This window comes from Hyperolius riggenbachi, chromosome 4 (genome assembly GCF_040937935.1).
Source record: "Hyperolius riggenbachi isolate aHypRig1 chromosome 4, aHypRig1.pri, whole genome shotgun sequence".
Classification (NCBI taxonomy): Eukaryota; Metazoa; Chordata; class Amphibia; order Anura; family Hyperoliidae; genus Hyperolius; species Hyperolius riggenbachi.
Window position 1 is genome coordinate 433,243,451 of NC_090649.1, and position 26,824 is coordinate 433,270,274.

Sequence of the window (26,824 nt, forward strand, 5' to 3'; positions counted from 1 at the left end):
ATGAAATATGGACATTTTTTTTTATCTCCCTCTACTCTCAGAAGTTGTATTCTGCCAGGTGATAGTAGCAAAAAAAAGTTTCTGTACCGTGTTAGCCAAGCAAATTATGTAGTTAGAAAAAACAAAGTTTTTAATGTTAATATATTTAAATGTTTATATTTGTATAATGTTTATATTTGTAAATGTAATACATTTTAATGGCTAACTGATATACTTTAATTATGTAAGCTTTCTGGGATCTAGTCCCCTTCTTCAGGTATATTTCCAGATGTTACCTGAAGTAAAACACTGATGCAGGTAAATAGTAGTAATAGCAAGGTTTACTATTTACCTGCATCAGTGTTTTACTTCAGCAAACATCTGGAAATGTGCCTGAAGAAGGGGACTAGATCCCAGAAAGCGTGTATCATTTAAAGAGACACTGAAGCGAAAAAAAAATATATAGCGAATTGGTTGTGTACTATGAATAATTATTAGAAGATTAGCAGCAAAGAAAATATTCTCATACTTTTATTTTCAGGTATATAGTGTTTTTTCTAACATTGCATCATTCTATAATATGTGCAGATTACACAACACTCAGCATTCAAAATGAGTCTTTCAGAGCAGTCTGTGAAGTAATGACCTCTCCTCTAGCAGAGGAAAAGTAAATAGTCCAGGAACAGTTGAGATAATAAAAGTCAGATAACAGCCCTCTCCAAGACTAACTTAGTCGGAGAGCTTAATGGCTTGTTTGCATAGAGATAACAACTGGAGTTTCTCAACTCTTCCTGTACTGCAAACAATTACACTGATGTATCTGATCTTAAAGAGACTCCGTATCAAAAATTGCATCCTGTTTTTTATCATCCTACAAGTTCCAAAAGCTATTCTAATGTGTTCTGGCTTACTGCAGCACTTTCTGCTATCACAGTCTCTGTAATAAATCAACTTATCTCTCTCTTGTCAGACTTGTCGGCCTGTGTCTGGAAGGCTGCCAAGTTCTTCAGTGTTGTGGTTCTGTGATGCATCTCCCCCCTCCAGGCCCCTCTCTGCACACTGCCTGTGTGTTATTTAGATTAGTGTAGCTTCTCTCTGCTCTATTATCTTTTACAAGCTGGATAAATCCTCCTCTGAGCTGGCTGGGCTTTCACATACTGATGAATTACATAAGGGCAGAGCTGTCTGCACTCTGCAGTAAGAAACAGCCTGACACTTCAGTGGAAGATAGCTGCAGGGGGAAAGAAACACACAAATGATCTCTTGAGATTCCAAAGGAAGGCTGTATACAGCCTGCTTGTGTATGGATGTATTTTTCTATGTGTGGACATACTGTACATCAACCTACTTCCTGTTTTGGTGGCCATTTTGTTTGTTTATAAACAAACTTTTTAAAACTGTTTTTAACCACTTTTAATGCGGCGAGGAGCGGCGAAATTGTGACAGAGGGTAATAGGAGATGTCCCCTAACGCACTGGTATGTTTACTTTTGTGCGATTTTAACAATACAGATTCTCTTTAATGTTTTATATCTTAGCTGTGCTACACATACAAATCATAATATCAGCATTTTTTTTTTCGCTTCAGTGTCTCTTTAACTATATCAATGAGCCATTCAAAAGTATTACTTTTACAAAACTTTGTTTTTTCTACCTACATATTCTGCCAGGAAAACTTTTATGGCTGTAATTTCCTTATCATTATGTATACTTATAGCACTGGCAAGGTACTAACAAGACAGAAGCGGTCACTTGCATGCCTGAAAATTAACTCTTTCAGGCAGAAAAATAAACAAGTACAACAGCCTGGTTATTAATATGTTTTGCATTGTGCATACATATGTTAATCTCATCATTTTACCTCGGGTACACTTTTAAGAATTTGTGAGCTGGCACATACACTGAGCACAGTTTTGAAATGTATCCTTTAGTGATAAGATGGAATTGTCAAATGATATTCAAATGCAGGGTTCTTATAGGACACTAGATGGGTATCATATTGATTAACCATGTTTCCTTTGCATGTCTTATATAGACATACTGCCAGGACACCAATAATCACTAGTAATATACCACCCAAACCACATAATAGGGCAAGTATCATAATGTAGCTTGGATTAGTTTTGAACTCTCCACAAGGATTAATCTTTGAATGACTATTTTCTGCCTCACTTTTCCCTTTCTTGTTGTAGGCTACTACGCATACCTTATAGGTTGTGTGTGGCGACAAGCCGTAGAGAGTATGTTGTCTCATTGTAACATATATATTGTTAACAGTCTTGATCTGTCCATCTTCAGGCTGATACACAATCTGGTATGTCTCCACTACGGAATTTGGTGAACACCAATGAACCTGTGCCGATGTGTCCGTTATCTCAGATATGCCACCTAAATAAGGTGGATCTGGGACCACATCCTCCATTGAAAGACCAGGACACAAGCATGGTTTCAGCAGCTGAAGCTCAGCGCAAGGTATCTGTAGGTGTCTACAACCATCGTAGTCACAAGCTGGCATTTTGCTGGGAACTATCGTTTGTTGATTCCTGTCCTTGTCATCTGAGTAGTCCGGATGAATACTAGATTGTTCCTCATTAGAGGTGTCATCTGTTATGGGTTGACCAGAACCAGCTTGTATTGTACTTGCTGGATCTGTGAACCTTTTAGCGGTTACCATTGTAGATGTTATTGTGTACTTAGCTGAAAGTTCACCAACCCCAGTAGTAGACATTGTACTGTCATTCGTGAAACCGTTTCCTGTAAAAAGTGTGGTTGTTTCTTGAATAACAGAACTTTTGGTGGCTTTAGTAACTGGATCAGAAACTGTTGTCTTAAAAACAGTAACCGTGTCTACGGGATGTGCATGTTGTCCACTTTCCTGTTGTCTTGATGTGGTTGTCATCAGTAGCCTTTGTGATCCATTTACAGCGTCCGCATCTAGGCTGGTGGTTGTTTGCAAGTTGTAATCTTGTGTTTTGTTTTCTGAAGCTTCGTCTTTGTGCAACATTGGGCATGTGTTCTCAATGAAAGACCATAAGGTATATGTTGGTGAGTCTCCATGTGGTGGGATGCAAAACGTTTCACGTATTCTAAATTATAAAACAATAGAAATTCATGTTAGACATGTTTGAAGAAAACGTACCCAAATATTTTTCAGCATCACATGCCATTTCCAGACAGCCTCATGGAACCTGCTTAGAGCTGCAGATATCTATCAACTACTGGAAGCTTGTTTGGGGTGGCTTTCTCTCTCTTCTCGCTGTAGTTTTTGTGTGAGAAGAAGCAAGAAGATATAGGGTCTTATTTACAAGGACACTTTTTGAGGTCTCCCAGAATCTCCAGTAGGGAAATCATCAATGACCCAGCAAACCTGGACTTCCTTAAATTAAAAGTATTTGCTTTTAAAGGGAAGGTTCAAGCAAAATAAAAAAAATAAGTTTCACTTGCCTGGGGCTTCTACCAGCCCCATGCAGCCATCCTGTGCCCTCCTAGTCACTCACTGCTACTCCAGTCCCCCGCTGGCAGCTTGCCGACCTCGGAGGTCGGCAGGCCGCATTGCGTACATTCATACGCATTTTCACCACTGCAGGAACATTAACACATACATTTTTACGCATTACTGGTTCAATGCGTACATTTTTACGCATTGAACCACTAATGCGTAAAATTGTATGTACTAATGTTCCTGCACTATCGGGAATGCGTAAAAATGTACGCAATGCGGCCTGCCGACCTCCAAGGTCGGCAAGCTGCCAGCAGGGGACTGGAGCAGCAGTGAGTGACTACGAGGGCACAGGATGGCTGCATGGGGCTGGTAGAAGCCCCAGGTAAGTGAAACTCATTTTTTTATTTTGCTTGGACATTCCCTTTAAAGTGGACCATTACTGTGTCAGTATGAAAGCTGTTGTGCAATAATATTTCAGGACATTAATATTATGTTCATTTTATTTATGTATATATGGCTGTTGTTCATATTACCCTAACATAAAGCACTGAATTAAATAATGTTTATAATTAAGGTTGCATAGAATAAATGAAATGGTCAATGTCACTGTTTGACCCTCAGATAGATTCAAGCGATTTGAGCTATTTTACTGTTAAACAGTTCAACAATATCATCAGTGGATACCCTCTTTCCCCGAAATTAAGACATCCCCTGAAAGTAAGCCCTAGTAGGAATTTTGAGCATACTCTAAATATAAGCACTACCCCGAAAGTAAGCCCTAGCAGCAGTAAGGGGTAAAAATATGGAAACTTGTGTTATTACTGGAGCCCATAGTCTTGAGGGCTTGTGGGCAAGTAGACACGGGACACAGGAAGACAGGGGATAGAGGAGGACACAGGTACAGAGGGGACACTAAAGGTACAAAGGGGAAAAAGTGGCACACAAGAGGTGGATCCAGCAGAGAAATAGGTGTCACAGAGGTCAGGACGACACAGCACAGGAACATGTGTTCATAGAAATATAAGACATCCCCTGTAAATAAGCCCTAGCACATATTTTGGTGCAAAAATTAATATAAGGCATTGTCTTATTTTCGGGGAAAGACGGTATTAGGAAGTATATTGTATTGAACTCAACAAGATCAGTTTATAAGTAAAAGGTAAATCATATTCATCCCTCACAAAACACGGTTGCTCAGATTGGACTCTTAGTAATTGTTTATGTCCATTCTCTTACTTGTTGTGAGACCTTACAAATAATAGCAATGCCAATGTATAACAGGGAAAGGTTGGTCTCTTTGTAATCGTTTGTTCACATTCTCATAGGTATCTGTTGTATAGACTTTGCGCATAACTACATTGTATAGTAAGAGAAGACTAAACATTCTGTTGTGTATGTCCTGCACCAGCTTCATTGTCTCATATATGTACAGTACATGCTTACATTTTCCTCAATGATATCTGCCAGACAAACAGTCCGTCGAGTCTGAAGACAAACACATCAAAGATCAAAGGAAAAGGACAACTCTACATGACAGTTTACCTTCCTAATCCCGGATTCGGATATACAGCTCATGATTGGACTTCAGTTGTTACATTGTATGATGTCATGTTACTGACCACTTTTTGTTTTGTATAAATTAAAGGTTCCACTGACAGCTCATCAGATATTATATTATAGACTACTTTTGGTCTAATAATATCTCCACATATGTGCAAAATACATTGTATTCTTTTAATTTGGAAACCGCTCAACGTTCTTGTGTTTATATCTGAAAATTGTAATTTCTCTGACACTGTCATCATTGTCCCTGATCTAATCCAGGCATTCTCAGCCAAGGTTTCCTGGAACCGGTGGCGTAGCAATAGAGGGTGCAGAGGTAGCGATCGCATCGGGGCCCCTGGACCAGAGGGGCCCACTAGGGGCCCTTCATACATCTTATTAGCGTTTTCATTGGTGCTATGCTGGTAATGAACACCTCTATAGGTGCATTGCACAGTGGTAAGCCTTAACACACAGTTTTCTTACCCTAAATACACCTCTCTGACACTACAGTTGTCCTTGGTAGGTTTTGGGGCTCCATATTAATATTGCGTGTGGGGTCCCATGTAATACTCACACTGGGGCCCCAAACTCCTTACTTACGCCACTGCCTGGAACCCCAAGGTTCCTTGAGGACATTGCAGGAGGTCCCTGACATTTTTACCCTCCAGTAAGAATGGTCTCAGATAATGGGTTGAGGAAGTTTCAAAAGTACCTCTTTGGCTTTTCTGTGTTTTCTTCACTCATTGTTTGGCTGCCCCAAATTCCAGCTTCCCTACTTGTTCACTATTGGCACAATGGTCATGTGAAACATTTCCACTATGTTGTGATGATGAAAGAATATTTGAGAGGCCAGAACTGAAACAGGTGTACAGAGACTGAAGAGGAAAACAAGTAAGTAACTATAAGGGAGTGTTTAAATAGTCACTAGCGTACTGGCAGTGCTAGCCCCTGATGAGTCAGGTTGATGACAAAACATGTAGGGTGGAGCCAATATGCCTGACGTCATCACGTCACATTGCTAATCAGGAAGGCAACAGCGGTGAGTACAGGGAGACCCTCGGGGAACATGGGACAGCTGAGATGGCGGGACGCCGCTATACACAGAGAAGCTGCAGCAATCCAGGGCCCTGAGAGCATCGCTTATGGTACACTAAATGCTCTGGGAGCTTGTAAGTAGGACATTGGCACAGAAGCATGGATGTGACTTAATTTTAAAGCAGATTATGCCATGCCATTTTAGATGTTTTATTGAAGATTACAGTACTACTTTTTTTTACTGGATTGTGGAGTTGTTGTGGATCACTGAGGCACCCATAAATAGCCAATAATCATCCTGATTTAAAACTTCTTGCTTTTACTGATGGCTAACACGGTACAATACCCTACTGCTGAGGCGCCAAGGTGATTCACAAGATCAAACGTGAGACCCACCTGAACAGCGAGGTGGCATCTATCTGGTGAGCCTCTGTTAGTGTGCAAGGAGGAGTGAACCAGGTGTCAGCCGGCCTCAGGTGTCTGTCTAGATAGCGGGGAGTCCTACTGGGATGAGAGGTCCATCACTCCTCTCTCAACAGTCCACACAAAGCAACAGAACTTTTGTAAGTCTTTAGCTGACACTCTAGGATTCTTCTTCACCTCATTGAGCATTCTGCGCTGTACTCTTGCAGTCATCTGTACAAGACGACCACTCCTAGGGAGATTAGTAGCAGTGCTGCACTTTCTCCATTTATAGACAATTTGTCTTGCTGTAGACTGATGAACAGCAAGGCTGTTGAATATACTTTTATAACCCTTTCCAGCTTCATGCAAGAAAACAATTCTTAATCATAGGTCTTCTGAGAGCTCTTTTGTGCAAGGCGTCATTCACATCAGGCAATGCTTCTTGGGAAAAGCAAACCCAAAACTGGTGTGTGTTTTTTATAGGGCAGGGCAGCTCTAACCAACACCTCTAATCTCATATCATTGATTTGACTCCAGTTGGCTAACACTTCAATCCAATTAGCTCTTGGAGATGTCATTAGTCTAGGGGTTCACATTCGTTTTCCACCTGCCCTGTGAATGTTTACATGGTGTGTTCAATAAAAACATGGAAACATTTAATTATTTTTGGGGTATTAGTTTAAGCAGACTGTGATTGTCTATTGTTGTGACTTAGCTAAAGATCAGATCACATTTTATGACCAATTTGTGCAGAAATCCATAGAATTCCAAAGGGTTCACATACTTTTTATTTCTATTGTACATAAAGTGTTTTATTGTGTGGACAACACCACAGCGAGCCCTGGACTGCAATACAATGATAGTGACCTTTTACAAAATGTTATATGATTTAGGCTACATTCACAGTGGTCAGTTGCATAAGGTACGTGTTAAAATGTGTGTGAACTGCAACTGAGACTGGCCATAGACTTTAATGCAAAGCCGCCTGTATGCAGCAAGTTAGAATAACACGTTCCATTACTGTGAACAGCCCCATAGATGTGCATGGGCAGTAAGTTGACATGCAGAATTTTTCTGCAACGCAACTGAGCACTGTGAACCCAGCCTTAAAGATTGATTTACGTATTTATTTATACCAATTTAGGCGGTAGGGTAAACAAATGAAAGCACAACATATTTAAGCAGTGGCACGGCAGAGATTACCATTGAAGTAAGTAAATTTAACCAATGTGCCATTCTCTACAGGGGCATTAATTCACTAAGACACGATCGGTAAGAAATAAAGAGTGAGGCTAGGTTCTCAGTGGTCAGTTGCATAACGCATGCATCATAATGCGTTTTAATGACTGTGAGCTGCAATGGAGATTGGACATAGTTGCGTTGCAGAATAATTTTGCAGTTCAACTCACTGGCCATACAATTCTATGGGCCTGTTCACAGTACTGCGTTTTAATGGATCGAGCTATTCTAACTCGCTGCATGCAGAATTTGTATTGCAGTTCACACACATTTTAGTGTTCAAAAGAATCTCTTTTTTGTGAGCATAGAAAATTCACCAAACAATATGCCAAGAAAATAGCTAACTATGCTCATCTAACAGTGGATAGTAAAGAAAGCCAAATAACAGTGTAAGGTACTTACAAAGAGATGAAATCAAACACTGTAGAAAACAATAAAACATATATAGTGGAGGGTACTATGGACCCACCAACTAGTTCACACACATTTTAATGCGTGCATTATGCAACTGACCACTGTGCTCACACTACGCGCTGTAGTGCTGTGTGCGTCTAGTGAAAAATGGCGCCGGCAAAATAATGGCGCCCCCTTCTGCCCGATATATGTTTAAAACGATATTTATCGTTTTAAAGGTTAAAATAGTGCAGACCTTTTGAATGAAATTTATCGTTTTAAAACTTTTTTTTTGTTCTGCCTGAACGATATTTATCGTTTTAACCCCTGCTTTGCTGCAGTTTGGAAAATATCTGCCCGCCGGCTTTAATGTTTAATAGCAAAGCCCCCTTAAAAGCTAAAAACACCAAATTTGCAGGGAATGTTAAGAAGAAAATTGTGAACAAGAGGAAAAAAAATTTTTTTTCAAAAAGACCTTATAGTTTTTGAGAAAATCGATTTTAAATCTTCAAAGAGGAAAATGTATCTATTTAAATTACGTACTGACATTTCCGCAGCGGAAACAATTCCCGCCGACTTTAGCAGTTAATAGCAAAGTCCCCTTAAATCCTAGCAACACCAAATTTGCAGGATATGTTAAAAAGATACTGGGAAACAATATTTTAAAATAAATTGAAACATTTTATTTATTTATTTTTTTAAATTTAAATTTTTGGGTTATGTTCAGAGTGTGGGAATTTTTTGAAAAAGATGACGTGGGGTCCCCCCTCCCGAGCCTCTGTAACCCCTTGTCTCCCATGCCGGCTGGGATAGCCAGAATGCAGAGCCCCGGCCGACTGGGGCTTCGCACCCTGAGCTATACCAGCCCGCATGGTCCATGGTATGGAGGGGCTTCGGGGGGGGAGGGGCGGCCAAGCCTCCCCCTCCCCCCCGGAGCCCCTTGTCCAATCCATGGACAAGTGGCTCTTCCCCGCCTCCCTTGCCCCAGGTGGAGGCGGAGGGCGACGACTCCCTGGGGGGGGGTTCATGGTGGCATCTGGGAGTCCCCTTTAAGAAGGGGACCCCCAGATGCCCACCCCCCCTCTCAGGAGAAATGAGTATAGGGGTATAAAGTATCCCTTACCCATTTCCACAAAGGGTTAAATGAAATAAAAACACAACCACGAGAAAAGTCCTTTAATGTTCTAAATTAACCACAAATACGTACCTGTACCTTTAAGAAAAAAATCCCACGCCAATCAGGTCCCACGACAGTATCCTCTATCTTGCGATCTTCTGATACATCTTGATTGAAGATCTCCGCCGCCCCGACGCCACACACGCCGCCTCCGCCGCACTGCTCTCAGCTATACTAAGTATAGCTGAGAGTGCGTCTATACAGACGCATTAGCGCTAGCTCCCGCTGCCCTCCCTGCCTCTCTCACACCTGTCACCCTCACCCATGCTGGCACCCAATGCACCCATGGGTGCCAGCATGGGTGAGGGTGACAGGTGTGAGAGAGGCAGGGAGGGCAGCGGCAGCCAGCGGTAATGTGTCTATATAGATGCACTCTCAGCTATACTTAGTATAGCTGAGAACAAAAAACATCTTTAAATTTTGGCTCCAAGGCTCCCCATTGGTTCCTTATCGACCAATGGGGATCCTCCTGATCCCCATTGGTCTGTTAAGGAACCAATGGGGACCATTGGAGCTAAAATTTAAAGATGCTTTTTGTTCTCAGCTATACTAAGTATAGCTGAGAGTGCATCTATATAGACACATTACCGCTGGCTGCCGCTGCCCTCCCTGCCTCTCTCACACCTGTCACCCTCACCCAATTCCCCCGCCGAGAATTGATTAATTATCCTACGGCCGGCGGCGCAGAACTGCGTCGCTGGTCCTGCTGCTGCCACTTTGCCGACGCGCTGTATGAGTGCGCGGTCGGCAAGTGGTTAAAGAGGAACTGTTGCGAAAATCTTAAAATGTAAAACACATACAAATAAGAACTACATTTCTTCCAGAGTAAAATGAGCCATAAATTACTTTTCTTCTATGTTGCTGTCACTTACAGTAGGTAGTAGAAATCTGACATGGGCAGTGTGTCCCCTTGCTCTCTACATGCAGTCTGCAGTGAGTGAATGTGTACAGCAGCAGGGTGAGCAGAGAGAATTATTGCTGTGCTGCAGCTGGGACATTAGCAGGGAGAGGTGGCAGGATGTGTTTAGTGCTTCATAAGTTTCAGAAGAGATTACTAGCCATGTGCACCGGCTGCTGTAATACCAGAGTGCCCTGGACTATTAGACAGGGGTGCTTGGATACCCCTTTTTAAAATCCGAATTGATTCGGATACTCAGATATCCGGATCTGAATCAGATATCCGAATCCAAACTTTTTGGTATCCGAGTAAACTCGGATATCCGAACCCAGTATCCGTCCGGATTCGGATATCCGGATAGAAAACCGGAAGTGACCTGAAAATTGCTTAAAATCCGCCTGGCGGATCGCTCAGAAACAGCCGTATCAGTCCGCCGACAGACTGTACACACGCCGGACTGTCGCTGGAACGCCCACCCAGCGGGAGGTGACAACGGACCCGTCGTTGCCTCCAGTCCGGCGTGTGTACGGACCTGTAGTTCGGATATCCAAAATCTTGCTGAGCACCACTGCTATTGAATATTTATTCTGATCAGAGTAATTAATCAATAATGCAGGGCAGTCTGCTGTTGCAGAAGCCAGTGATAGAGGTGCTGACAGTCGACGTCTGTAGTAAGCAGAGAAGCAAGCTCCAGGAAATTTAGATTAGCTTGATTGCAGGTAATCTTATCTCTTTTCCCAGCTCCCCCTCCCACCTTGTTGTCTTCCCCAAAAACTCTTTCTTATTTTCAAATTTTAGTGGCTCCTTTTAACAGCATGTCTCTGACAAACAGCACTGGTAATGTCTGCAGTATTGGTGAGAGGTCTTCCTGCCATTTCTCCTCTCCCACCAGGCTCTCTGTCTTGTGCCTCTACCTCTCTACCTCTTTAACCCCCCCCCCCCCCCCCCCGCCGCCTCCTATGCATCCCCCTCTTTGGTATGTCACTGACTGTCCTCAGAGGGGCTCACAATCTCATCGTATATAGTTATAGTCTAATGTCCTACCATATTATTATTGTGTATTTATATAGCACTGACATCTCTTGCAGGTAGCTCCGTCAACATCCTAAAGGACTCCTTTTCCCCAAAATCCCCCCAAATTTGCAGCCACAACCAGGGCGGGATTTACCATGAGGCACTGTAGGCACGTGCCTACAGGCACCTGATGATGGAATGGCGGCTCACTCCCCTCCCCAAGTGCCTCCCTCCCTCCTTCCCTATGCAGAGTCCTGAGCAGAGAGTAAATGAGAGGTCACTCACCCAGCTCTTGGCATTCCAGTGACGAGATGTCCCTTCACTTAGGGGCAACTTAATACTAAGGGTACCTCTGGCTACTACTAAGAAGGACCTGTAGCTACCTATGACGGGCAAGGGAAGTAAGGGAGAAGTGACAGCTGGGACAACAGCACACTTGGTTTGGTGGGGGTTTGTAGGTTCATGGAGGGTGAAGTCTAGGGTGCCAGGACATTTGTGCCTAGAGGCTCCAGTGATGTAAATCCGGGTTTGGCCACAACAGAGCAGGATCATCCTCCAGGCATCCTAGCCAGGTGCCTTGGGCCTAGTGGTTGTCAGGGGGCCCACCTGCCACCTTCTCTGACCTCTCTCCACTTCAGCTTACCAAAAGGTCCACAAAGGGGGGGCCCAGATCTACTACCTTGCCTAGGGCCCCATTACATCTTAATCCAGCTCTGAGCCACATGCTCAGTGCCCCAACCTGCCAACCCTAACATAAAAATTGGTTGTTTGGGGGGTTGTCTGTAAATCATCAGATGTCAGATTCCCTAGATACGCCACTGGTCACAGCACAGCTAATATAAAAGCATTCAAATCATTTTATTTATAAATGGGGTTGGGAATACTTTAACTGCTGAAAGGATTCTGCAAGTTCCAAGATGCTATAAGTATGCATGAAAAGTATTTGCGGAGTATCTTTCCCTTTTATCCGTACCTGTCCAGCTTTATGAATGCAGGGTTACTAAACAGCCAGCTGAGTTCACAGGTGCAGAATAATGGGTTTCCACTGAGATCAATGGTTACAGAACTAGATGCCATTTTCTGATGAGGGAAGGAAGTCAACCTGCAACTACATAAAGGGAAAATAAATGAACAGAGTCACAAAGTGTTACTTAAATATTATTAATAAGAGACAAATTGAAAAGTGCTTTTTTTGGTTTTAAAAAGGGATGAACAATGATATGCAAATACTTCTGAGTTTATGCAAAAGTATGTAATTTTTATGCAAATATATGCATATAGCAATCAAGTCACACCCAGGTTTAAATTAATTGATTGGTCCATTTTCAAGCTGCTCATGTTTGCATAAAAATTTACATACATTTGCATAAACTCAGAAGTATTTGCATCCCACAGATGTATTGCACTGTCCACATTATAATTCCTGTGAATTTTATAAAGGAAAAGCAAAGAATCCTATTCTAGGCTGTTTCCATCTTGGTTAACTTTGACCACCTGACATAATTTCCTTCATTGCTTGCTAATTGTGTATTCGTTACCCGCCCTCTTCCCAGAGTCTTCAGACACTCCCACTGAGGTCTATACTAGGAAGTGCGCTGTCTTGTGTCATTAGAAGTAGGGGGAAATAAAGGGAAGAGGAGGAACATCTTATAGATAAAAAGACCTGCCAGCATGAAACTGTTTGGCAATGGCAATTAAAGGGCCAGTGCTCCTAAGGTATGTGCTAACTCCAAACCATAACAGCAGAAAAAGTTTTGAATGCAGCATTAGTATCTTTATCACTTAATAGTCTCAGACCAGTGGCTGTTGAAATTTGATTTTTATAGCGACAATCCCACATGATGAGATAAACACAGGCACATATAGCACTAGTCCTACTAAGATATTGGCCTCAATTCACTAAGATCATGCTGGTGATAATAAGGCAAGTGAAAACATACCACTACACATCGATCAGTATTTTCAGTGTTAATCCACTAAAGAAGCTTGCCTTCTTTAGTAAATTCTTGAATTCTTTGGTGAATTCTTGAATTCAAGAAGGCAAGAAACTTGCCTTCTTGTAGCGATAAGTTTTTTACAGTGAGAGTGTTGTCTTATCACTCCATTCCTTAAAGGAGTCATCAGGCTAAGTACAGTAAAAGACAATTCTAAAAAGAAAAAGATGGAGCGCACAATGGTGCATTACCCAAGGTGGGCTTTTATTCGCAAAAGAATATTGGTACTTACAAGATAGGAATAAAAACAACGCTTTCTCAGCGGTACAGCCACCGCTTCAACCTATGGACGATTCAGCAGCGGCGCGCTGTGGCCAATAGCGCGATCTCCGGTGGAGTTGGGAGCGCCGGGAGAGACGGCGCTCCCAACTCCACCGGAGATCGCGCTATTGGCCACAGCGCGCCGCTGCTGAATCGTCCATAGGTTGAAGCGGTGGCTGTACCGCTGAGAAAGCGTTGTTTTTATTCCTATCTTGTAAGTACCAATATTCTTTTGCGAATAAAAGCCCACCTTGGGTAATGCACCATTGTGCGCTCCATCTTTTTCTTTTTAGAATTGTCTTTTGCCCAGTTTATGGAGCTGCACATGGCATTGCACTGAGGAGCTAAGAAGATTTGTATATGTGAAAGAGTGTGTCTGCAGTTTCTGAAAGAGGAGCGCAAGGATCCTTTGTTTTTTTCCTGTTAAGTACAGTAAAAGGAGTGGTACTTACTGGGGGCTTCCTCCAGCTCCAAGCTCCCAGGATGTCCCTCGCCGCAGTTCTCCCCACAGTCGTTCGCCGGAGCTCCGACCCGGTCCCCGGCGATGACGTCAAAGCGACCTGGGGGTCGCTCTGTACTGCGCCTGCGCGATCGGCGCTGTCAATCACCGACACGTGGGCCGGAGCGGACTGCACAGACGCAGAACTACTGCGCCTGCACAGTCCGCTCCGGCCCACGTGGCGGTGATTGACAGCGCCGATCGCGCAGGCGCAGTACAGAGCGACCTCTAGGTCGCTCTGACGTCATCGCCGGTGTTCCGTGTCGGAGCTCCGGCAAACGGCTGTGGGGAGAACTGCGGTGAGGGACATCCTGGGAGCTTGGAGCTGGAGGAAGCCCCCGGTAAGTACCACTCCTTTTACTGTACTTAGCCTGATGACTCCTTTAAGTTATCACCTCTGTAGTTATTTTCACAAGCAATAGATAGAGAGGGGAGGAGCAAATACACAAAGGATGTAGCTCCACCCCTCCTGCTGTCTCCTGTGCCAGGATGATTACAGCTAGCCTGTGTAGACAGCCAGGGTAGAAAAGAGAGCAGCTAGGTGTGTGTGTGTTGTGTGTGCCGTTGTGTGTGTGAATTTCTGTGTGTGTTTGTATTGCTGTGTATATATACAGTGGGTTGCAAAAGTATTCGGCCCCCTTGAAGTTTTCCACATTTTGTCATATTACTGCCACAAACATAAATCAGTTTTATTGGAATTCCACATTATTGACCAACACAAAGTGGTGTACACATGAGAAGTGGAACGACAATCATACATGATTCCAAACATGTTTTTTACAAATAAATAACTGCAAAGTGGTGTGTGCATAATTATTCAACCCCCTTTGATCTGAGTGCAGTCAGTTGCCTGTAGACATTGCCTGATGAGTGCTAATGACTAAATAGAGTGCACCTGTGTGTAATCTAATGTCAGTACAAATACAGCTGCTCTGTGAGGGCCTCAGAGATTGTCTAAGAGAATATTGGGAGCAACAACACCGTGAAGTCCAAAGAACACACCAGACAGGTCAGGGATCAAGTTATTGAGAAATTTAAAGCAGGCTTAGGCTACAAAAAGATTTCCAAAGCCTTGAACATCCCACGGAGCACTGTTCAAGCGATCATTCAGAAATGAAAGGAGTATGGCATAACTGTAAACCTACCAAGACAAGGCCATCCACCTAAACACACAGGCCGAACAAGGAGAGCGCTGATCAGAAATGCAGTCAAGAGGCGCGTGGTGACTCTGGACGAGCTGCAGGGATCTACAGCTCAGGTGGGAGACTCTGTCCATAGGACAACTATTAGTCATGCACTGTACAAAGTTGGCCTTTATGGAAGAGAGTGTCAAGAAGAAAGGCATTGTTTAAAGAAAGCATAAGAAGTCCCGTTTGCAGTTTGCCACAAGCCATGTGAGGGACACAGCAACCATGTGGAAGAAGGTTCTGTGGTCAGATGAGACCAAAATGGAAGTTTTTGGCCAAAATGCAAAACGCTATGTGTGGCGGAAAACTAACACTGCACATCACTCTGAACACACCATCCCCACTGTCAAATATGGTGCTGGCAGCATCATGCTCGGGGGTGCATCTCTTCAGCAGGGACAGGGAAGCTGGTCAGAGTTGATGGGAAGATGGATGGAGCCAAATACAGGGCAAACTTGGAAGAAAACCTTTTGGAGTCTGCAAAAGACTTGAGACTGGGGCGGAGGTTCACCTTCCATCAGGACAACAACCCTAAACATAAAGCCAGGGCAACAATGGAATGGTTTAAAAGAGACATACCCTAAAAGACTGGCAGCTGTAATTGCAGCAAAAGGTGGTTCTACAAAGTATTGACTCAGGGGCTGAATAATTACGCACACCCCACTTTGCAGTTATTTATTTGTAAAAAATGTTTGGAATCATGTATGATTTTTGTTCCACTTCTCACGTGTACACCACTTTGTGTTGGTCTTTCACGTGGAATTCCAATAAAATTGATGCATGTTTGTGGCAGTAATGTGACAAAATGTGGAAAACTTCAAGGGGGCCGAATACTTTTGCAACCCACTGTATGCCTGATGTCTCTCTCTCCCCTCTCTCTGTATGCCTGCTGTGTATATTTCTCTCTATACAGTCTCCTTCTGCATAAATTAGTAAAAAATTATGCAGACAGCTCAGATTGCTTCACTTTACATTGCAGTCTGTAATAACATTCCACTTAACGACAGCTCAGGCCAGGTGATAACTTTTCACACACGTTACACTTGCATCCCTCTCTGTGAACTAATAACAGCTTGTCTCTAAACAGAGCCCAAGGTGGGCTAATAGATTTTTAAAAAAGTAGGCTACCTAAACCGGGGTGCTGAGCAGATCAGGTAGGCGCAAAAAACGCAGCGCTCTGCTGCTCCTGTGGGCCGCAATGGCCCACTTTCATTTTCGTGACCTCTGGGTCACGGCGCTGGAATGAGAGATTAATTCTCCTATTCACAGCGTACAGGGAGGCCAGCCGTTTTAAACAGGGAATCCCTCTATCCTATGTTCACTTCCGAGATAACGACAAATATTGTCGCTAATCTCAGGGCTATAGCGCGGCAATAGGGGGGGGGGGGGGGGCAGAGAGCTGCTGTGTGGGGACACAGAGCCATGTCATGAGGCAGAGAACATGCCTCTGCGTCCCATCTGCCCCCCAAGGAACCGCCTCGAGTTCTCTTTAACTTTAGAATTCTGTAGTTACATCGGGGTTTGAAATGTTAACTTTAGAAACCTCTCCTTAACTTAAAGACAGAATGTTAACTTTAGGTTTGCCTGAGGTAAATTGTTTAGTGAATACTACATGATGCCTTATCACCACGGTGATAACACTAGAAACAGCTCAGAAAGATTATTGAAGACAGGAGATGAGCTTAGTAAATTGAGGCCATTGTCTGCAGTCCTTTCCTGTTTTACTGGAGGCAAGTGTTAGAGCCTATACCCAATGGAGTGCCGCATCCATTTCCGAATCAAACGCAGCTCCTGTGCATGGCATAGCTAAATTGCTATAGCCATGCCATGCATAGGGATTTGGTTGCATGATGCAGTAAACTGCAGCCTGTCGTCTGAATCGCACCGGCATGTGATTCAGGTGGCAAGCCTATTGACTGACTGCGTTTCCCCGTCCGTCTCGCATGCGTGGACACTCTGCATATTCCGCACTAGTGGAAAAGGGCCCTTTAGAAAGCAGAATTGTTATCCATACAAATAAGCCAGTGGAACAGCTTGGGAAATCCAGTCTGTTTCCTAAGAAGTAATTAGAAGGCAAAACTGCTTTATCTGGCTGAGAAAATCCTGCTGATAAGATTTTAAGCAGACTGTACACACATTGATTTTCCCATTCAATTCCCAGCAGATTCCACCCCTAATTGAATCTGCCAAGAATCTATTGCATATTTTACAACAGACTTTCATGGCTGCTGTTAAGAATGTGCTCTTAAAGGACACGTCCAGGAAGACTAAAAATAAAAAAATCACCTACCTGGGGCTTCCTCCAGCCCCTTACAGCCGTCCTGCGCCCTTGCCGCAGCTATGCTCCCCGCTGGTGACTCGAGGTCCTCTCCGGTACAGAAGGCCTACCTGCGCTCCAACGTGTCGCACTGACATCAGCCGGACTGTACTGAGCAGGCGCAGTAGTTCTGCGCTGGTGCAGTAGAGTCCGGATGACGTCAGTGTGACTCCGTGAGCCACCACGCTGGAGCGCAAGTGTGATGTCCACCTGGCGAAGTTGGCATCTGCACCAGAGGGGACCGGAAGCCACCGGAGCTGCGGCGAGGGCACAGGACGGCTGCCAGGGGCTGGAGGAAGCCCCAGGTAAGTGAATTTTTTATTTTTAGTCTTCCTGGACCTTCCCTTTAAAAATAAAGCAATTAAACTGAAAATAAAATATATATTAATGTTCTATTTATCATTAGTAAAACACATGCAATCAATTATTATTATAAGTTTATTTTCACTTCACGTTAGCTTTAATCTTGAGCTCATTCATTATCTCACCTTATTTATTCACTAACCATTTATTACTCCTTATCTGTCTTAACTCATGATTCAGTTGGCAAGTACTGAAAAGGTATATTCAGAGAAGATTAAAAATTATCTCCTTGGTCTAGGAGAAAACGTAGGCAAACATGTTAAATATGGACCCTTATCTACCGTGTGTCATGAATTAACACTCTTTGGCGCTCGTTCATGAAATGCTGGTAAAATTACCAGGAAGGCAAATTTAAACCATACACCGGCATATACACTACTGTCATACAGATACCTAGGTAACACATGTTTTACTAGTGGGAGTGCAGCCAGAAGATGAAGAGAGACCCTGCACTGAAATTGTGGGTTATATGAGGATTTAAAAAGCCTCTGGACCATCCACGGTCTTCCAACTACTAAGGTAAGTATCTAGGGCTGGATTTTTGGGAAGGCCACAGAGGCCTGGGCCTTGGGCAGCTGCTGCCTAAAGGGGCAACTGGACATGGAAGAGAGTTCAAGAGACGTTGCTGCATATTGAAGAGGAGGCTGTAAACAGGGAACAACACATGGAAGAGGAGTGTTGCTTTAAAGACTTACTTCTGAAAATTAAGATATTTGAGCTTTCTAGCATTTTTAAATATCTCCACTTTGACATAAGTGAGCTCCAGCGAGTCAGCACAATTCAGAACTTCCATATGTGGAAACCATTTGATCGGGTCACCTTCCAGATGTTCCATATTCCTCATCTTGTTGATGTGAAGTTGCTGCAGGTTTGGTAAATCTTTGTTCCATGCTGCATCCACTGTAATGGAAAAAGAATGACATTTTTTTTAAAGGAGAGCTCAACTTATCACATTATGATGGCATGGATGCAGGTATAATGCTTACAGTGATCTAATCAAAGGCCTTCTTGGTGCTGGGCTTGAAAATGCTGGCATGTGATGATGTCATATTTGTGTGCCTTACTCTGCCCTGCCCTTCCAGCCACCACACAACCTCCTCAAGACAAAATATGTCTACATATAGATCCTATAGATGCACCTAATGTCTTAAAGGACAACTGAAGCGAGAGGGATGTGGCGTCGGCCATATTTATTTACTTTTAAGTAGAGTGACCAGATTTAGGCTCAACCTGGGACGGGGGGAATTGGGGGGGGAGGGGGGCGCCGAAAAATAGGGGGTGCGCGCCGAAAAATTTGGTGTCTGCAGCGCGCACGAAAAATGGGAGTGGTCATGACATTCTATGGGCGGAGATAACAGAATGATGCAACAGCGAGGCATAAGAAAGCAGTGTTTACGCCGTGATGTGGTCAAACGTGGATTCACATCATAGGTGTGCAGAAACTGTGTGATGCTATTTAATAGTATGCCATAACCCCAAAGCAGCAAACACAGCCAACTATGACCATTAAATAATAAATGCAGCAACAGTTACCCCAGACACCACAAAATAAACGCAATGGGCAACATTTCAGCACAAAATAAACACATTGCGGGCAACATTTCAGCACAAAATAATCGCATTGCGGGCAAACATGTCAGTACAAGATAAACGCACTGCGGGCAAACATGTCAGTACAAGATAAACGCACTGCGGGCAAACATGTCAGTACAAGATAAATGCACTGCGGGCAAACATGTCAGTACAAGATAAACGCACTGCGGGCAAACATGTCAGTACAAGATAAACGCACTGCGGGCAAACATGTCAGTACAAGATAAACGCACTGCGGGCAAACATGTCAGTACAAGATAAACGCACTGCGGGCAAACATGTCAGTACAAGATAAACGCACTGCGGGCAAACATGTCAGTACAAGATAAACGCACTGCGGGCAAACAAGTCAGTACAAGATAAACGCACTGCGGGCAAACATGTCAGTACAAGATAAACGCACTGCGGGCAAACATGTCAGTACAAGATAAACGCACTGCGGGCAAACATGTCAGTACAAGATAAACGCACTGCGGGCAAACATGTCAGTACAAGATAAACGCACTGCGGGCAAACATGTCAGTACAAGATAAACGCACTGCGGGCAAACATGTCAGTACAAGATAAACGCACTGCGGGCAAACATGTCAGTACAAGATAAACGCACTGCGGGCAAACATGTCAGTACAAGATAAACGCACTGCGGGCAAACATGTCAGTACAAGATAAACGCACTGCGGACAAACATGTCAGTACAAGATAAACGCACTGCGGGCAAACATGTCAGTACAAGATAAACGCACTGCGGGCAAACATGTCAGTACAAGATAAACGCACTGCGGCCAAACATGTCAGTACAAGATAAACACAATGTGGGCAAACACTTCACCTGCAAGAAAAAGCATTTACTCACCTGGCAGAAGACGTCCCCTCACGCAGCCGGCCTCTGGTGTGTGCAGCTCCCCCTGGCCTGGACGATCTTCAATCTCCCGCTCAGCCTCTCACAGGCAGAGCAGGGCTACGGCAAGATGGCGTCCGGAGGCGGAGCCCTGTACTGGAGACAAATAGTCTCCAATACAGGGCTCCGCCTCCGGACGCCATCTTCCCCTAGCTCTGCTCTGCCTGTGCCTGCCGGAGGAGAACATTGCAGGCTGGGGCTAGTAGACGCTGCGGCTAGTTCATTGTACGGGGGCCAGAGTCCCGAGGCCGGGACGTCCCGCTGCTAAGAGCGGGACGTTTCCCGGGACCTCATGCAGCCTGGGACAGCGCCCCCCGAAGGCGGGACGCGTCCCGGGTAAAGCGGGACGTATGGTCACCGTATTTTAAGCAATACTATTTGGCTGACTACCATGCTGATCCTCTGCCTCTAATACTTTTAGCCATAGACCCTGATCAAGCATATGCATATACGGACATATACAGGCATATATGGGCAGCACGGTGGCGTAGTGGTTAGCGCTCTCTCTTTGCAGCACTGGGTCCGAATCCCAGCCAGGTCAACATCTGCGCAGAGTTTGTATGTTCTGCCTGTGTCTGTGTGGGTTTCCTCTGGGCACTCTGGTTTCCTCCAGAACCCCAAAAACATACAGATAAGTTAATTGACTTCCCCCTAAAAAATTGGCCCTAGACCATGATACATGCACTACACGATACATGCATAGACATATGACTTTGGTAGGGACTAGATTGTGAGCCACTCTGAGGGACAGTTAGTGACAATGCTGCGTAACATGTTGGCGCTATATACATACTAAATAAATATGCAGATCAGATCTGACAAGATCGGCTGCATGCTTGCTTCTGGTTTTATTCAGACACTACTGCAGCCAAATAGATGAGCAGGGCTGCCAGGCAACTGGTATTGTTTAAAAGGAAATAGATATGGCAGCCTCCGTATCCCTCTCACTTCAGTTGTCTTTTAAAGAAGTGTGGTAGATGGAAGTAACTGGGTAGAGCAATGAACATGCACATACTAAGGGAGGTCAGTATCAGGCCTGAGCCCCTCTCTACCTATACTGCCAACTGCCTCTCCCTACAAACAAATATGAAAGTCAGGTTAATTTGGACACCACACCACCATCAATGGTTGAAAATGATAGTCTGTGACACGTACCCATCTAGGCCCAACGTGCACACCACAAATTCTCCACAGCAAAGTATCAGCAAGCTGACAGGGGTGTGAAAAAAAAGACAGAACAATAGAACATACTGCTCTACCCTCTTTCCTAGGCAGTGTAGAATAACAGGTATGATTATCCGAGGCAACAAAGTCAAAAAGAGGATAATCCATATGATGCCTAAAAGCACTACTTTATTACAATCCAAAAGTGCATATTTTGCTGACATGGTCCTTATTAAAGGACACCCGAGGCGAAAATGAAATAAACTATTGTATCCATCTTACTTCTCCTAAAAATGACTTTTTAAGATATTCCACAGTTTTATTTTATGTTAAAATTTACTTTTTAAGCTTTAACCACTTGATGACCCACCCTTTAACCCCCCTTAAGGACCAGCGCTGTTTTGAGTGATCTGTGCTGGGTGGGCTGTGCAGCCCCCAGCACAGATCAGGTTGCAGGCAGAGAGATCAGATTGCCCCCCTTTTTTCCCCCCTATGGGGATGATGTGCAGGGGGGGGTCTGATCTCTCCTGCCTGCCTGGGTGTTGCGGGGGGGGGGCACCTCAAAGCCCCCCTCCGCGGCGAAATCCTCCCCCTCCCTCTCCTAACTGGCCCCCCCGGCGATCGAGGCTGCACAGGACGCTATCTGTCCTTTGCAGCCAGTGACGGGACGTCCCCTGTCACATGGCGGCGATCCCCGGCCGCTGATTGGCCGGGGATCGCCGATCTGCCTTACGGCGCTGCTGCGCAGCAGCGCCGTACAATGTAAACAAAGTGGATTATTTCCGCTTGTGTTTACATTTAGCCTGCGAGCCGCCATCGGCGGCCCGCAGGCTATTCACGGAGCCCCCCGCCGTGATTTGACAGGAAGCAGCCGCTCGCGCGAGCGGCTGCTTCCTAATTAATCAGCCTGCAGCTGGCGACGCAGTACTGCGTCGCTGGTCCTGCAGCTGCCACTTTGCCGACGCACGGTATAAGCGTGCGGTCGGCAAGTGGTTAACTGTTTTATTGTTTTTGCTCAGTGACACCTTCATTGAAGTATGCTAGAGCTAAAATCTAGGAACTATTGTTCCTTTTTATCTCTTTCCTGCTTTCAGAAGCCATTTTCTGCTAGGAACGTGTTTTATAGTTGGAATTTCTTATCAGTGAGGGTCACACTGTAGTCACTTCCTGTCTGAGTCAGGACTGAGTCAGCCACTTACATACATGATATGTAACTCTTTCAGGCAGAGAAAGAATAAAAGAAACACAACATTGTTATTTGTGTGCCTGGCACTGTACATACCCATGTCTATCCAATCATGTCACATGTCACCTTGGGTATCCTTTAATCATAGCCTATGACTATGTCCAAAATGTGACAGCTAACTCTCTAGGTCAATGTTTCTCAAACCTGTCCTCATGACTTTGCAATGGTGCATGTTTTGCAGGCAACCTCACTTATGCACAGGTGGGGTAATTAGTGTATCACAGGCTTTCTCAACCAGGGTTTCTTGAGGACTCTGCAGGGGTTCCTTGGCATTTTACCCCATCGTGGGGGAAGTATAATAGAGCACACTATAATAGGTGGTACTGTAACACGAAGCAGTAAATTGGGGGGTCAGGAGACAGTATAATGAGTGGCAGTGTAATAGGAGATAGTGAAATTAACAGCCTAACCTACTTAAAGACCATGCCTCCTAAAAAAATAAATGTAGGGGTTCCCCAAGACCAAAACATTGTTTGCAGGGGTTCCTTAAGATCCAAAAGTTATTTACAGGGTTCCTCCAAGGTAAAAAGGTTGAGAAAGGCTGGTGTATCAGCTACATGGAATCCACCTAGCTGAAACACTAATTACCCCACCTGTGTATAGGTGAGGTTGCCTGCAAAACATGTACTGTTAGGGAGTCACGTGGACAGGTTTGAGAAACACTGCTTTAGATAAATGATTTTGTGGACTTTATCTAGTTACTGTTTTTCAGACAGTATATCTACGCCCAGCAGGACTTCACTTACTGTCTCAGGGGCCGAGATACTCCAACCATGGAAGAGTAGTGATCCATTCACCGATCAGAGTCCAGGTAGTGAATCATCATCCGGCATCAATGAGATGCCCCTGGTCATTCACAAGCCAAAAGTAAACACACAGGTTTACACTACTGCCTGTGTACTGTTCAGTCTACAGGAAAGTGTGGGGGCATCTAGTGGCCAAAAAATAAAATAACATACACACACACATATGGTAAATTATAGTTACCTTAGGGGCTTTTTTATATGCAAAACATGAGGGTATATTACTGTTATTTTGAGGGTATATTACTGTTATTTTAGTAAATAAGGGCTTGTAATTGTTGACTACATACAAAAAAACCCAAAACAAAAAAAATACACTTTTATTTCCAAATAATATATTATCGCCATACATTGTACTAGGAACATAATTTAAATGTTGCGAGACTAACTTAAAGCTGAGACTAACAAACAAATAAAAAGGGGTTCGTTCTATTTATAGTAGCATTGCTTATTTTAAAACTATAGGGGAATGAATTGGAGAAATAACGTATGTTTTTATTTTTGTTTTGTTTTTCCCTAAAAAATGCAGAGAAAATACAATTATTAATGAAATCAAAATATCGCCCACAAAGAGCCTAAAGGTATAGATCATTTTGTTGTGATAAGTAATAATAAAGTTATTGGCGAATGAATGGAGCGCTCTATGGTGAAAATTGCTCTGGCCCATAAGGGTAAAGACCCCTTGGTGGTGAACTCATTAATAAAGTTGCACATTGCACCTGCAAGGGGTGTCATAGACTCTGCTACCAAAATCCAACACTACTGTTTATAAAAGCTGCATGGAGTATTTTTTGGTAGCTATTAGCTTGGAATTATTCTCTTTCATGAAATATATAAAATGCTAATAAGACTCATGGCTAGACTCACCACTTCTAAGATAGGTATCACTTAGATCCAAAACCTCAAGGGATGTTAATGAATCCTCCTGGGTCAGGGTGGAATTTAGCGCAAATGCAGAGTCTTCAATGTCTCCTGATGAATTGCTCCCAATCAATGTGGAAGACACATTGAGATAAACCAGGTTTGGGAAACATGTGAATGCAAACGGAGGAATGTGCGAGATTGGATTTCCTGCAAGTGACAACCACTTGACTCTCTTTAACATAATGCACTTTGGGGCAACTGATAACTGATTATTGCTGAGGTCCAGAATCTCCAGCTGTCCAAAGACATTACTCTCCCAGAGGATTTCCGTCAGTTGGTTGTGTGCTAGTAATAAGGTTTTCAGGTTGGAAAAGTCAACCACGTCCTGATCCTGAATGACTGTTAAGCTGTTGAAGTTCAGATCCAAACGCTCTACAGTGCTGGGTAAGCATACAGGAAACTCCTTGAGATTTTGGTTGCTTAGATTACATGTGTAGTTGTTGCATCCTCCTCTGCAGATGGCGTCAGTAATGTCCTCTGACTCTGATGAACCTTTAGAGACAGTCACAGTTTTCTCTGTAGGGGAGAGCTGAGCAGCCAATAGCCCAATCAAACTCACAAACAGTGACAAGAGGAACATTATGGTGTCAGGTCCAACTGATTGTTTCTTCCTCTTACCCTGAAAAATATGAGAAAATTATAGTTACATAGTTAGTTTGGTTGAAAAAAGACATCCATCCAGCAAGTTCAACCAGAATAAAAACAACACTCTCTTGAACCCGCACATATCCCGGTTGAACCAGGGAAAGGCAAAAAACCTTACAAGGTCTGGGCCAATTGGCATTAAAAGGGAAAAATTCCTTCCCGACTCCAGATGGAAGTCAGATAAATCCCTGGATCAACTCTCGTGGGAATTACCTAGTAATTATAGCTGTGGATGCCCTTCACTACAAGGAAAGCATCCAAGCGCTCATTAAATGCACATATAAAGTTTGCCATAACTACTTCCTGAGGTAAGATATTCCAGATTTTAACCAGTCTCTCTGTGAAGGACCCCTTTCTAAATACGGTAGATGGCAAAAACATTTTTCCTCCATATGCAGATCATGTCCCCTTGTGCGTTGTACAAAACCTATGGACAAATGGATGGTCTGCCAAGCTTTTGTATTGCCCTCTGATGTATTTATACATGTTAATCAGGTCACCGCTCAGTCGCCTTTTTTCCAAGCCATGTTGTTCCACCTTTCTTGGTAAGTGAGATCTTCCATTCCCTTGATCAATTTAGTTGCCTGTCTTTGTAACCATTCTAGAAGGTCAATGTCCTTTTTTTAAAGTGTGGTGCCCAAAACTGTATCACATATTCCAGATGTGCCCTAACAAGTGATTTATACAGAGGGAGTAGTATACTAGCAAATTCTTAGATAGTTTAAAATTAAAGTAGACCTGAACTCTTGCACAGGACAAAAGGAAAACATAGAGAAATGCAACCTGTGCGTATTTAAAAAGTTTAGAACACAGAAGAAGGTAGAGAGATTTTTTTTTTCTTTTGCAAAATTAAGTGTCATCCAGATACATTAATTACAAGGGATCTTGCAAGGATTGTGAGGTATTTATGGCAAGAAGTTTTGAATCAGGATGATACCACACTTCTTGCTTTTACTGATGACTAACATGGTACAACACTCTACTGCTTTTACTATGCTGTGAGGTATTTATGGCAAATACTTAACATTTAAGACTACAGAATGGCATGGAGAGTTTTTTACAGCCCCTATCCTGTACAGTGTATGCTGCCGGAGCCGCCTGAAAACAGTTAAAGCAAGACTGAAGTTAAAAAAAACAAAACCAGATACCTTATTTTTCTGACTATAAATCGCTCCTGACCATAAGACGCACCTAGGTTTAGAGGACAAAATCCAGGGGAAAAATATATACTAAACCTTGTGCATTCATGGTGAAGGTCCAAAGCAAAAAAAGACTGAGTCTCTACCTGGATTTTAGGCCAATTGAAAAAGACCGCTCTGGTCGAAACGTTGTGCTTTTGTACTGTATTACTCGCAAAATACATTTTGGCTAATTGGCTTAAAATCCAGGTAGAGACCAAGTCTTTTTTTGCTCTGGACTTTTGCTACACCCTTGGTGGATACGGGTGTCGGCTGGTTGACTCTCTGGTGTCACGATTGATTGGGTTGCAGCATTGAGGTACTTTGTATCGCTTTGGACCATTCATGGTGAAGGGGCATCTTGCGGATTATGCCTCCTTTGTACCTTGTGTCTCCCTGTGGCGGGTTGGAGGTTCGTACTCCCTGCATTTGGACTATAAGATGCAGTGACTTTTTTCTCCACTTCTGGGGGAGAAAAGGTGACTCTTATAGTCCAAAAAATACAGTACTTACCTAGGTAGAGGGAAGGCTCTGGGTCCTCACAGTGTCCTCAATCCCTCGTAGGCTCCTGCATTTGAATCTCCGGGCTCGGGAGACTTCGGAAGTCTTCAGAAGCCATTGGGCTC

At 43.7% G+C, this 26,824-nt stretch overlaps 1 protein-coding gene across 1 annotated transcript; it reads right to left on the reverse strand.

Moving 5' to 3' along the window:
* Positions 1-1,905: 1,905 nt before the first annotated feature.
* Positions 1,906-24,958, reverse strand: LRRN4 (leucine rich repeat neuronal 4). The gene is made up of 4 exons (XM_068233435.1): positions 24,319-24,958; positions 18,443-18,647; positions 12,100-12,234; positions 1,906-3,064 (listed from the first exon to the last, which is right to left on the reverse strand). Exons 1-4 carry the CDS (start codon positions 24,953-24,955, stop codon positions 1,906-1,908), a joined length of 2,136 nt encoding a protein of 711 aa, XP_068089536.1. The 5' UTR covers positions 24,956-24,958.
* Between the last annotated feature and the right edge of the window lie 1,866 nt (positions 24,959-26,824).

Coding starts and splice junctions, on each gene's coding strand:
- LRRN4 (XM_068233435.1), bottom strand. CDS start 24,955: ATGTTCCTCTTGTCACTGTTTGTGAGTTTGATTGGGCTATTGGCTGCT. Junction 18,648..24,318: donor TGATACCTATCTTAGAAGTG/GTGAGTCTAGCC, acceptor TTTCCATTACAG/TGGATGCAGCATGGAACAAA. Junction 12,235..18,442: donor AAATATCTTAATTTTCAGAA/GTAAGTCTTTAA, acceptor CCCTTTATGTAG/TTGCAGGTTGACTTCCTTCC.